This window comes from Rhamphochromis longiceps, linkage group LG1, assembly GCF_057381845.1.
Source record: "Rhamphochromis longiceps isolate RC_006_pf linkage group LG1, R_longiceps_female_GT1.1, whole genome shotgun sequence".
Classification (NCBI taxonomy): domain Eukaryota; kingdom Metazoa; phylum Chordata; class Actinopteri; order Cichliformes; family Cichlidae; genus Rhamphochromis; species Rhamphochromis longiceps.
Genome location: NC_140557.1, coordinates 8,026,406 through 8,038,815, shown reverse-complemented (window position 1 = coordinate 8,038,815; position 12,410 = coordinate 8,026,406). Strand labels below are relative to the sequence as shown.

The following is a 12,410-nucleotide window of genomic DNA, read 5'->3' as shown; positions in this document are numbered from 1 at the left end:
CAAAATGTCCTCAGAGAACATTTAACAACGCAGCCTGACAGTATACAATGAACTCCATGAAAGGTTGCCTTCTCCAGTACTCTTAATGAGGTCAAGCAACTCAGTGATTGACGAAGTAATCGTCAAAACCTTCCAAAAACATGCCAAGTTGAAGAGCCAAAATGTCATCTTTAGGGCTTTCTCATGCCAGCGCTAAAATGTAACTGAAACGCGCATGCGATTATGTGACAAAACTCTTAAATTGGCGTAAAATATTTATTTAAATTGGGCATCTAAATTTAATTTCTAAATTTAATTTTAAAACCGCCCTCCTTCCCTCATCGCCAGCTGGCCGTGGCAGATGGCCACCCCATTCCAGAGCCTGCTTCTGCCGGAGGTTTCTCTCTTTTAAAAGAGAGTTTTTCCTTCCCACTGTCGCCAAAGTGCTTGCTCATAGGGGGTCGGAGTTTTTGTGTATTAATGTAGGGTTTTGACCTTACAATATAAAGCACCATGAGGGAAGTGTTGTTGTGGTTTGGGAAAACACTGGAGTAGAGCCTCTGCATACAGAGAGCTGTGTGCCTGAGATGGCCATGTTAAACTCACTGACATCACACAGAACCAAGACTAGAAAAAACTGATAAAGAGTACCTGGCGAAGTCTGTGGTCCCCACATGCTTCAAAAGATCCACCATCATCCCTGTGCCCAAGAACAGCAAACCCTCATCCCTGAACGATTACCGGCCAGTTGCAATGACCTCGGTAGTAATGAAGGTGTTTGAGAGGCTGCTGAAGAACATCATCTCCTCCTCCATCCCAGACACCACAGATCCGCTGCAGTTCGCCTACAGATCCAACAGATCCACAGAGGATGCCATCGCCCACGTCCTACACACCACTCTCAGCCACGTGGACAAGAAACAGGGTAACTATGTGCGAATGCTGTTTGTTGATTACAGTTCAGCGTTTAACACAATAGTGCCCTGCAGACTGTTCACAAAGCTGAGGGATCTGGGACTTAACAGCCGTCTGTGTGCATGGGTGTTGGACTTCCTCACTGGCAGAACTCAGGTGGTGAGGGTGGGCAGGTGCTTCTCCAACAGCATCACCATCAACACAGGAGCACCTCAGGGATGTGTCCTCTCGCCACTGCTCTACTCCCTCTACACTTCAGACTGTGTGGCCACCCATGGCTCCAACACCATTGTGAAGTTTGCTGACGACACAGTGGTGTTGGGTGCCATCTCCAACAACGATGAGGCGGCCTACATGGATGAAGTGAAGAATCTGGCATCGTGGTGCCAGGACAACCACCTCCAGCTGAACGTCGGCAAGACCAAGGAGCTGGTGGTGGACTTCAGAAGGAGTCAGCACAGAGACTACAAGCCCATTATCATCAATGGAGCTCCAGTGGAGAGGGTGCAGTCCTTCAAGTATCTTGGTGTCCACATCTCCTCAGACCTGACATGGGCTGCCCACATTCAGGTCCAGACCAAAAGGCTAGGCAGCGCCTGTATCACCTACGACAACTGAGGAAGTTCAGGGTCTCTCCAAAGATCCTCAGGATTTTCTATACAGGCGCTGTGGAGAGCATCCTCACACAGAACATGACATCGTGGTTTGGGAACAGCTGTGTGAAGGACCAAAAAGCTCTCCAGAGAGTGATCCGTACAGCAGAACGCTGCTGCAGGATTGCTCTCCCCCCGCTTCAGGACACCTACACCAGGAGATGCCGGACTAGAGCAGCGCAGATACTGAAGGACCCGTCCCATCCTGGCAACAAACTGTTCCAACTTCTGCAATCTGGTAGAAGGTTCCGCATCATCCGGGCAAGGACAGAGAGACTCAAGAGGAGCTTCTATCCCCAAGCCATCCGTGCCCTAAACACACACACCCGCCCTCTCACATCATCTATAATTGACTGAGTCAGGACTCTTCCAGGCACTCTAAACCAAGGCACAATGTACATTTCAATTCCTTTAATTTTAAATATGTTTATATTGTCTATCCTGTAAATAGTCAGATGTCTATTCATATTAATGTACAGAATTCACCTGCTTGCTGCTACTACTGCACATTCACCCAATGTATATACTACATATATATATATATTAGGGGTGCAACGATACACAAAATTCACGGTTCGGTTCGATACTTTGGTGTCACGGTTCGATATTTTTTCGATACAAAAAAATGTTCATGCCTTTTTAATTTGTCATTTATTAAAATTATAAATATATATTTTAACTCAAAAGTACAGTTTTTAAATTTAACCCTAACCCTTGTGCGCGTTTTTTATTTTGACAGCGAATGCGCACCTGCGGACCACTTATGTGCAGCCCTGGTTATTTAGCTCGTCATATTGCAGCCACAGAAATTCTTTTGTCCATGAAACCATAAAGCTGCATTTTCTTTTTGCCTTATAGTCTGATTTGTCATAACTTCTCCGTTTTGTGGTAAGCTTTTCTTTGGCTGTCACTTCTTCACCCCGACCTGTCTTATTTGGCTCAGCAGAACTAAAATATATATACTGCTACTTTTACACACGGACTCACATAAGCTCAGCGATTCTCTGTGCGATCAACCTCTCACATGTTTAAGCTTGCTGCGGGAGATTTCACTTGTCATGTTTGCATAGTAAGCTAACGATTAATAAGACGATGTCAGAGGAATTGGTGCACAAATTATCATCACTCACAGATCAGTGCTGTCATTGCAAAGTGAAAGCAAAAAAACAAGCGCAAATTCAAACGCGATTTCAATATGTCACATATTGACAGTGGCTCACCGATGCCAATGACATAATTACCCAGCTACATTTCTGAAAGAATGCAAAAGCATTGACATATATTTTTCCTACAATAGCCCGACGGGCAGGGAAGAGATAGATTTTTGTAGCCCGACTGGAAAGATCGCTAGCTCCAGGACGTCAGGCTAGCGATTTTGCAAGCCCTGTATCTGATTGAGGAATCACTCATCTTTGGAAAAGAGAGTTTATTACAGAGAAATGTCTCTTTCCAAAATAAAAGCTATACTATCCGCTTCTTCTGGGCTATATTCTCAGCAGCATATTAAACATATCAGGTCTCCATAAGGAGAATCACGTGCTAACAGCTGTCTAAATGACTCGGCTAAAGTTAGTAGCATGCTTGTTGTTTTTGTCTTTGCACTAGGATGATGTCGGTGTAAATGTGCAGTCATATTCGTTGTGTTCCCACTAGTGCTTTCAGGTTAATCTCGTTGAAATGACCTTAACGCCACAACACGGCAAATCTCCGTTAACGAGCTACCGCCGATCGCCCCGTGCATGGGGCTAGACGGCCAACACGTTAACGAGCTAACTGCGCTAACACACTAGTTCACACCAATGTAATTAAGCATTGCATGGCACATCCAACATACTGTTTTACTTTAGTCCATGACTCGCTTACCTTCAGGGTCATACGTCACATGAAAACCAAAATAATTCCAAACGCCAGATCTGAATGAGAGTGGGGGAGGTCCATCTTGCAAGGAGAGCTTAACTTCTGTCTCGCTAGCTTGCCCTGCGCTCTTCCTCCTGACTATGCTGTCTGTGTTGAGCGCTCAGTGGATCTGCGCTCGACAGTGCAGCCTAGGCGGAGTAGTCGAACGCAGATTCACTGAGCGCTCAACACAGACAGCATCGTCAGAAGGAAAGTTGATAAAATAAATTACAAATGTTGTATTGTTCGATACATATGCGTACGAACCGAAAGCACTGTATCGAACGGTTCAATATCGATACGAATATCGTTGCACCCCTAATATATATATATATATATATATATATATATTTATATGTATGTTTTTATTATTATATGTATATAATGTTCTTCCTCTACACCCCCCCCCCCAATTTTTTTGCACATGTTGAGGAGCGTGTCAGGCTACATTTCACTGTGTGTTATACTTGTATAACTATGCATGTGACAAATAAAGAACCTTGAACCTTGAATAAAGCATTTAGATCCTCCTGAATTGACCTTTTGGCTCACAGGGAATACTTGGATAAAAACTGAATACTGTAATTAACACGGACAGCACATGTGGTTTTGGCAGCTGCATCCAACATCCAGTTTATAGTCACAGGTTACTGTTACCAAATCCTGTTTTTGAAAAATAAGCAACATGCTTCAGCCGTTTATGTTAAACCTGTTATATAAATTCAGCCATATTCGTTCACTGTGCTCATGTTATTGAACTATAAATTAAATACACTGAGATGTTCTACTTATATTTCCTTAAACCTTGACTAGAAATATACAAAATTCATCCCAAATAACATCCGTTCCAACAAAACACGCAGCAAAACAGTTTGCATACATTTTTATTCATCTTAAATCTCCTGTAGAAAAAAAAAAGAATCAGAGAAACAGACATTCTCTTTTCCTTCAGCCAATAATTTTTCCCAGAACTCAGAATATATCGATAACAGGAAAAATTCTTACAACAGCATGTACAAAAGAGAAACCAAAATGAAACCTCAGTCTAACAGATCATTTCAATAAAAACGCAAAAAGTTGGAAGGCTATGAATAATTTACACAAATCAAAAGTACAGGTAACAAAATGACCATCAATGTAACAAAAAAAGGAGAGAAAAAAAATATCGAAATTTGATTTTATGTCGGCTCTGTGAGGTGTTCCAGTGGTAAAAGTGAGGCAAAATTCAGACCACAAACTCCAAAATACCCATCCTGACCACCCAACATGGATTCGTTTCCTGCAGCTGGGCTTACAGAGACCTCCAGTTTGAAGTTATGACCCTGACAGGAGAGGAAGAAGGGTTTAAAAAAAAGAAAAGAAAAACGAGGGAGAGCATTTGACTGATGTGGAAACAGGTCTAGAGGCAAAAGCAACAGCTCTAAAGTCCTGTTATGGCAGTAAAAAAGTTGAAAAAAAAAATCCTCAAATGAAGCAAGTAATAGTTATAGTGAAATCCAGAAGTCACACAACCTTCACTTATCAACATTTCTACGTACCAAATACCTGCTGCAAGTATTGACAGAAAAAAAAAGTCATAAAATGTGTGCCTGCTGAAACCGGTCTATACTGTCCACAGCTAGAAGAAGAAATCACCAGAGAAAGCTCGTTTTAGACTCGGCGGTGCTTCAAAGTGTAATAAAAGGCAGTGAGGGCTTTCACGGATTTAAACTGTCACACTGAAAATGGTGAAACTGGTGGTTGTCAGCCTGCAGTCCTGCATATATGTATCCTTATGTGTTTAAACAAGTTTTAAAACAGCATATAGTAGCAGCATTGTTTTTATAAACTAGAAAAATAAAGTGAATGATTGTCTAACATCTTCAGTGGGCTTTCTAGGTCGGAACCATCATGGCACAGGTCACGTGTGGGATTTAAAAGGTGCGAATTTGGCCTTCAGGTAGACCCAGTTTCATGCACTACTACTAAATTACAGCTATATTTACTTCTCCTCTCTTTGAAAACCCCACTCGACAGTGTTTTTCCAAGCAACAATGGCATCCAGAACTGTACAAATATTAGGGCAACATAATGAAAAAATATATAGTAATTTCTCAATGTGGCCCTAATACACCCATAAAACATTTTTAAGTTGTACTCTTCATTATATTTTTTCATATTAAACGTTAGTAATTTATAGTACCATAAAGAAAGTTTGCATTGTGTGTGTTTTACCAAGCGAATAGGTGGATTTGCCATATAGTGGCTAGCTTAGGTCACAACTTCATCCACCTGATTACAGGATAACCTGAAAAATACAAAAGATAAAAAGGGGGGATTCTACATGCTACTTCGTAACCCTACAATGTGGTGGTGGATTATGTGCAGAGTAGGTGCAAAGGACAGAACTGCCCTTCCTCCATTCTTGTATGCTTGTAGCAGCTCCTCCAGACTTTAGAAAGCCCAAATACAAAAGCCATCGTGGGCCAAACTTCAATAGCAAGATGTTTGATGGTCATGTTTTTCCCCTTGGAACTTTTACCATGTTTCCAGGATGGTTTAGTTTGTGGTTTGGATTTGACCATGTTATTGACAGCATGCAGTGAGATCGTCATTACAGCCAGTCAACTGTAGGTGAGATGTTTTGTTGTTCTGTACATGTAGATAGATTGGGAAAAAAAGAAAAAAAGTGAGGTAGATGGATGGTTGAAGGATTAATAACAAGACCTTCCCCCACAATAGAGAAAAAAACAAAACAAAATGACAACATATCAGAAGGAAAACAAAAATATCTAATGGGGGATTTTTTTTTTTTACAGTGATTTACACTTCACACAAAAAGGACATAAATAACCAAGAAACATTTGGGCAAGGGATACACAAATGCTGCTTTCAGAGGCAAATAAACCTTTAAAAATCTTTCTATGTGGTCCACTCTGATCATACATTATGGTTTTTCTTCAGTAAATCTTCATAAAGAATACCATTAAGATTTATTCTCAAAGAGAAGGGCCTCAATACTTGTTCCTTTTATAAATCCTTTTAGTGTCACCTGTGACATCTTAATGTTCCCAAAGGAAAAAAAAAACCTCTCAATGCTATAAGATTAATTTTCACCCATGTCTCAGCCCAATCTTCTACAAACACACGTTTATATGTTGAAAAAAGATAAATAATATGGGTTACTCTAGCAGCCTAAAGAAAACCACCCCTGATGAAGAGACAGAAGTTGATTAGAAGAAGGTGAAAGTATCCCACAGACAGGTTTCTGTACTCGCCTGAAATACATAAATTATGTTTTGCATTGTACTCTTAAGGTTTGCACACGGCACTAACACAGAGCCCTGAAACTGACAAAAATGCAGTATCAGAAAAAAAGAAATGTGAGTTCACATAATACTGTTAGCTAAATGATTACAATGCGGACTAAAAAGAACATTTTATACATCCTTTTATCTTTTATTGCCCGAGATTTTGGGAGGGTTTTGGCACACATTTAATGATTAATCTGGTCATTAATTACTTTTTCAGGACTTTTATGCATGTGTGGGGATCATCTGACAGAGCTGCTAGCCACTTAGCTACAGCTAACCTTTTTTCCCCCCAACTAAACTAGCATGAGGACCATTTCTGGTACAAATATCCAATTTTTAACACAATTATCTTCATATTCGGCTCTTGTTTTTTACCATGAATTAGGGCATATTATGGCAGCATATGATTTAATGAACACTTTTCTTTCATAATAAACCAGAACAAAAAAAAGGTATAACTAGCATGAGCCAGCAAGAAAATGTGTTAATATTTTCTTGCTGGGTAAAATGCTTCAGGTAAAAATGTAAACTGTACTTATCACCTGTATAGTTGGTAACAAATAAAGGAGTAATTAAAGTAAGTAACTTAATTTTTACTCTGGAGTTTGTTTTATAATAAGTTAGCTTGGGTGAACCAGGTGGCTCAGGTAGATAACTAGGATTAGCTCACCCCGACGCCACTGCGTGCCCCCTTTTAGTGTATTCTTGCTGCTAGGTGGCTAAAAGGCACTAAACAAACAGCAAGTGTGCACAAACCCTCCAAAAAAAAGGGGGAAACTAAGGTGATGAGCTGGTATAATAGAAGATTATCATAAATTACATATTTCTTTATTTAATATGCCTTCTGAATTATTTAACTAACAGTATTGTTTATCAGTGTTTAATGCTACATTTTGAAATGTCTCACTTCTACATTTTGTCAGTATTAGGTTTCTATACATAAGTGTAAAGGTCAAATCAAACGCAGCCTGACAACCATTCGGTTGTAAAAACACTGCTTTTGAGTATTGTTAAAAAAAGAAAAGCAGTCAGAGAGAATAAGAATGAGACCGAGGTTTAACACACACCAGGCTGGATGTCTCTGGGTTTTGACAGAACAAGGAAAAAAAAGAAGAAGAAGAAAACAAACGGGAAAGTAGAACAGGATTAAACTTTCCTCTTTGACCTGAGATTTAGTTGGGACACCTGGCCTCTTAAGAGTGATAATGATGGGTAGAAGCGGTTTAGTCCAAACCATAGAGGACTGATGCAAAAGGGTCCCGAGAGAGTACAAGAACACCGATGGTCGTCGCACCCCATCGCTGTCCCCTAATTAGATGGGAGGGGAAGTGTTTCAAAACACAAGGCAAATAGTCGTACCTTATACGCAAACACAGAAACGAAACCAGCTCAGATACACTTTACACAGTTACAAGCATTAAAAAAAAAAAAGGACTGTAGTTGAAACGTTCGTAGATCCAACCTGAAGGAGTTTTTTTTTCTCTTTTTAATATATAGATATTGACTATATTACAACCACAAAGAGAAATAAGGAATAGCAGCTTCTTTCTGTACACGATGAATGTCTCCAACTGTAGAAAAGTTAGAAAAGTGACACAAACAACTGGTGTGTACATAAATGCTCTGCCCACAGAGAGATGTTGTAAAGGTTGGAGACCGATGACTAGCCTAAAAAAATACCTGTTCGAATACAACAACAAAGACGCCTCTGAACTCTGAGAACCCCGACTGAGAGACGTTGTACAACTCGTGTTTATGTTTGTTTTTCCCATTTACACTTTTTCCATCCGCAGTCCTCGCTTTGAGTTTGTTTGTTTTTTTAATTTTTAATTTTTTTTTGCTTCTTTATGGACTGTATTTGGCGGTTTAACCGTAATGGTACAGCACTTTGTGAAAAGATGTGGCTCAATTTCAGATAATTTCAAAGTCTATAATGTCAGATTTACTGTAGTGTAGCACTGTAGAGGGAAGGTAATATCCCTTTTATTTCAAAATAGTGCAGTAGCAGATTTGTTTTGCTTTAATTTTCAATGGAGTGTGTTGGAGAATTACAGGGCAAAACTGCAGAAGAGAGAATCTGACAAACAGTATAAATTTGGCAATAAATTTGGCAGAGTTGACCTTTCCCCCTCTGGTTGTTTGTTTCAGCGAGTTGGCTGTTGATCCGGCATTACGCTGACACTCAGCCTGCAGAGCAACCACACTACTGAACGACCGACGAGACATGCCAGTCACTCTTAAGAGTTTCTTCTTCATTAGATATGCTTAACGTTTTCACCATAATGCCCGTTCAAAAGCAAACAAAACGCCGCTCGTTTTATATAAAGGCCTATAGATTTTTCTTCTCCCATTTGTAAATACATATAAAAAAGTAACAAATGATGGATTATAAAATAAGTTCAGCCATAAAGAGAGAGAAAGAGATCTCACAAATTATTGATATTTTTCTTATTTGTAGTGTTTTTGATCTTCCCACTCGAGGGCAGTGTCACGTTGGACAGCCAGCTGGTAGAAACCAAAACTTTATGAAAAGGAAAAACAGAAAAAGAAGAACATGTTTGCTCGTCTTCCTGTAAGTCTCACTGAATGGTCACATCCAGCTAGTGGACCACGCGGTTTGCTGTATTTGATTTAAAAAACAAACAAAAAAAAATTCCCCAAAACAACAACAACAAAATTTTTTTTTATTCCATCCACTGAGATGTCCAGCAGATGGAAGGTTTGCAGTCTGGTGGGTTGTCCAATCAGCAGGCAGAGGACTGCGGGAGAGGCATGGCACGCTCATTTTTGCGTCCTCCATTCATGTGCGCGTATGGTGGCAGATCATCCAGAGACGGCCGCATTGTGACGCTCGAGCCCGTCCCGAGCCCCGCCCCCGCTGCGTGCCCCGCCCCCGACAGCCCATTAGCTGCTTGCTGGCTGGAGGGGTGCTTGTCCATGGCAGCTCTCGACGTGCAGGGAGAGGAAGGTGAGCTGGGAGCTAGCGATGGGCCAGGTGGTGCTTCTGAGCTTGGGGAAGGGGGCGTCTGTTGGGGAGCTGGAGTCTGCTGCAGTTGTGTCGATGACGGAACGTCCAGAGGAACATCTTCCATGTTGTCTAGCTTTTCCAGGTGGAGCTGCGGCGCATCGGGGGGCTTGTTATCGGCGCTGTAGAAGAAACTGACATCCCTGAAACACGGGTCCAGCTCATCCTTTATGCTGCTGATGATCTCAACAAAGGATGGACGCATCTTAGGATTGTACTGCCAACACATTCGCATCAGCTCAAACCTGCAAACACACACACACACACACACACACACACACACACACACACACAAATAGGTCAGGTCAGTATTCAGCAACAACATGTCCTCCTGCAGTAATGACCCTATCCAGAGGAACTGTACTTTCCTACCAACAAACCAATATTTACTTTTGCCAAATGTTTGCTTTCTGTTGCTAAAATGGCTGTATGACCCTCGTGCACTCGCTTCTTGTTTATGAAGTGCTGAGCTGATGCTGCCTTCACATGCATCCAGCACAGAGAGCTCTGCAGCCAACCTGATTCTGACAAACAAATTTATGACTCAAGCAGTCATAACTTATCAAACTTACACTGCAGTTTGAGTGGATTAAAGAAGCATCTTAACTTGTTTTAGAGTTGCTGTAAGGTGGACTCCGCTATTTCTAAAATGGTCACTTAAAAAAAATTATACTAATAATTTACACCAATATTTATCTTCTTAGAATCAACGTTTTCTCTTGTGTTTACTGGTACCTGGTAGTATCAAACATGCTACTACAACCAGAAGGGGGCAGTAATGCACCTAAAAGTGTTTTTTTCAGAAGTGGCAGCTCCAGGATGTCAAACTGGGCCTGATTTTTATTTTGTAAAGCAAGAGATGAGGTCCGCTGCAAACCAAACAATTAGGACACAACACATCATTATTAATTAAGGAAGTGCACTAGTAAGACCGTATTTTCTAGATATGCTAATGAATAATATTATTTATAAAATTGTTGCTGTTAGGGAAGAGAGCAAACCCTGGGACTTCACATTTGTTCTCCGCATGACTTCACCATCTGATGCATCCTTCAGTGTTTTCTTGTTGGTTGCCAAATTTGTCTGTGACACTCATGACTCTTTTGATGTGGATTTATACTGCGGCTGTTTCACATTAAGAAGAAACACATCTTAAAGAACACAAGTTCACACACTGAAATATAGATGGGCTGTGAAGGCAATCAGTACTGCAGTTCAGCAAATCCAGAGACCACAGGCTGAAGGGCAGCAGTGCCCCTTCACTGAGCGGATAATTAAAATTAACCAGCAGAGAAGAGGAAAACAGACATGAGAGCATTTTATGTGAATGTGCAGTGTGGAGTTTGTGTGTCTTACAGCATATCGGGACAGTTCTGAGGTTTCTCCAGAAGCCCCCCCTCCATGACAAAACGGAGAACTTGTTCATTAGAGAGACCTTGGTAGGGCTGTTCTGCCAGAGTGGCAATCTCCCACAGCACAACCCCAAATGACCTGTATAGAGGGAAATGGGGAGGGGGGCAAAAAAGTGTGCTTTCCATTATCTTTATGACAATGATGACATATTTTTGGAAGCAGTATACACATAGAATGAAGTCACCATGTGTGTTTTCATGCGTCTGCTTACCAGACATCCGAGTTGGTGGTAAAGACTCCATCTTTCAGGGACTCGGGTGACATCCAACGTACGGGGAGCAAACCTTTACCACCTTTGCGGTAGTAATCTGTCTCATAGATGTCTCTGGTCATGCCAAAATCTACTCACACACACAAACACAAGCGCACACAGACCAAAAGTAAGAAAGTGAAGCAAAAAACAGTCACTTCATTCGATAGAAATGCTTTCAAATTTTTTCTGACTTCTTGGTGTAATTTGAGTGGGTTTGTATTTCATACGGTGGTGCTTTTTACTGGTATTATAACTCTTAAAACAGCATTACATTCACTGCCATCACTTAGGGTGTTTTCACACCTATGGTTTGTTTACTCTGGTCCGAATCAGTTAATCAGTTTGTAAACTTGTAGCTTTTCCCTGCAGTTTGGTTTGTTTTCACACAGAGAAAAATCCAAGTAAACTCTAAGCAAAGCAAAATGCATGACTACAACCCAGTCCCCTCATTGGCCAGAAGTTTCTGTGGATGGAAGCAACAAAAGCAAATACAGGAAGAAAGTGCTGTGTTCTGGACTATCAGAGAAGAAGGAGAATTTAAGCTCATGTCATGGCTATCTGCTAGCCCGTACAGGCATTAACAGTGCCTTGCCCCATTCAGAATCCAAAGCATTTGTAGTTGGTTCGGATGGGGGTCGGATTACGTTCCCACCATAAACAAACCGCTCTGGAGTTCATTTGGAACTGCACTGAGACCACCTCCTCTAAAGGGTTTCAGCACAGTTGTTTTGGTTCGCTGCCGAGTGCTATTACTGTGCTAGCATCTGCACAAACGAACAGTTCAATTTAAACTGATTAAACACAGAAGATGTGACAACACCCTTAGACAGCACATCACATGAGCCTTAGACATTTTAACAAGGCACATCATTGTAGCTATAACTGTCTAGAAAATAGCTAATGATGCTAGTGGTGTGTTTTCTACTTTACTCTGTAATTGAGTTTACACTTAGTGAGCATACTTCCAGTGACAAGACTCATCC

At 41.1% G+C, this 12,410-nt stretch overlaps 1 protein-coding gene across 1 annotated transcript in view; it reads right to left on the bottom strand.

The window, feature by feature from the left end:
- Nucleotides 1-6,386: 6,386 nt before the first annotated feature.
- LOC146678220 (insulin-like growth factor 1 receptor) overlaps nucleotides 6,387-12,410 on the bottom strand; it is a 63,237-nt gene continuing 57,213 nt past the window's right edge. Inside the window, exons 19-21 of the mRNA XM_085419760.1 lie at nucleotides 11,386-11,515; nucleotides 11,118-11,252; nucleotides 6,387-10,006 (exon numbers count right to left, since the gene is read on the bottom strand). Coding sequence (XP_085275886.1) covers nucleotides 9,481-10,006; nucleotides 11,118-11,252; nucleotides 11,386-11,515 — 791 coding nt within the window. The 3' untranslated portion in view covers nucleotides 6,387-9,480. The remainder of the gene's footprint in view (nucleotides 10,007-11,117; nucleotides 11,253-11,385; nucleotides 11,516-12,410) is intronic.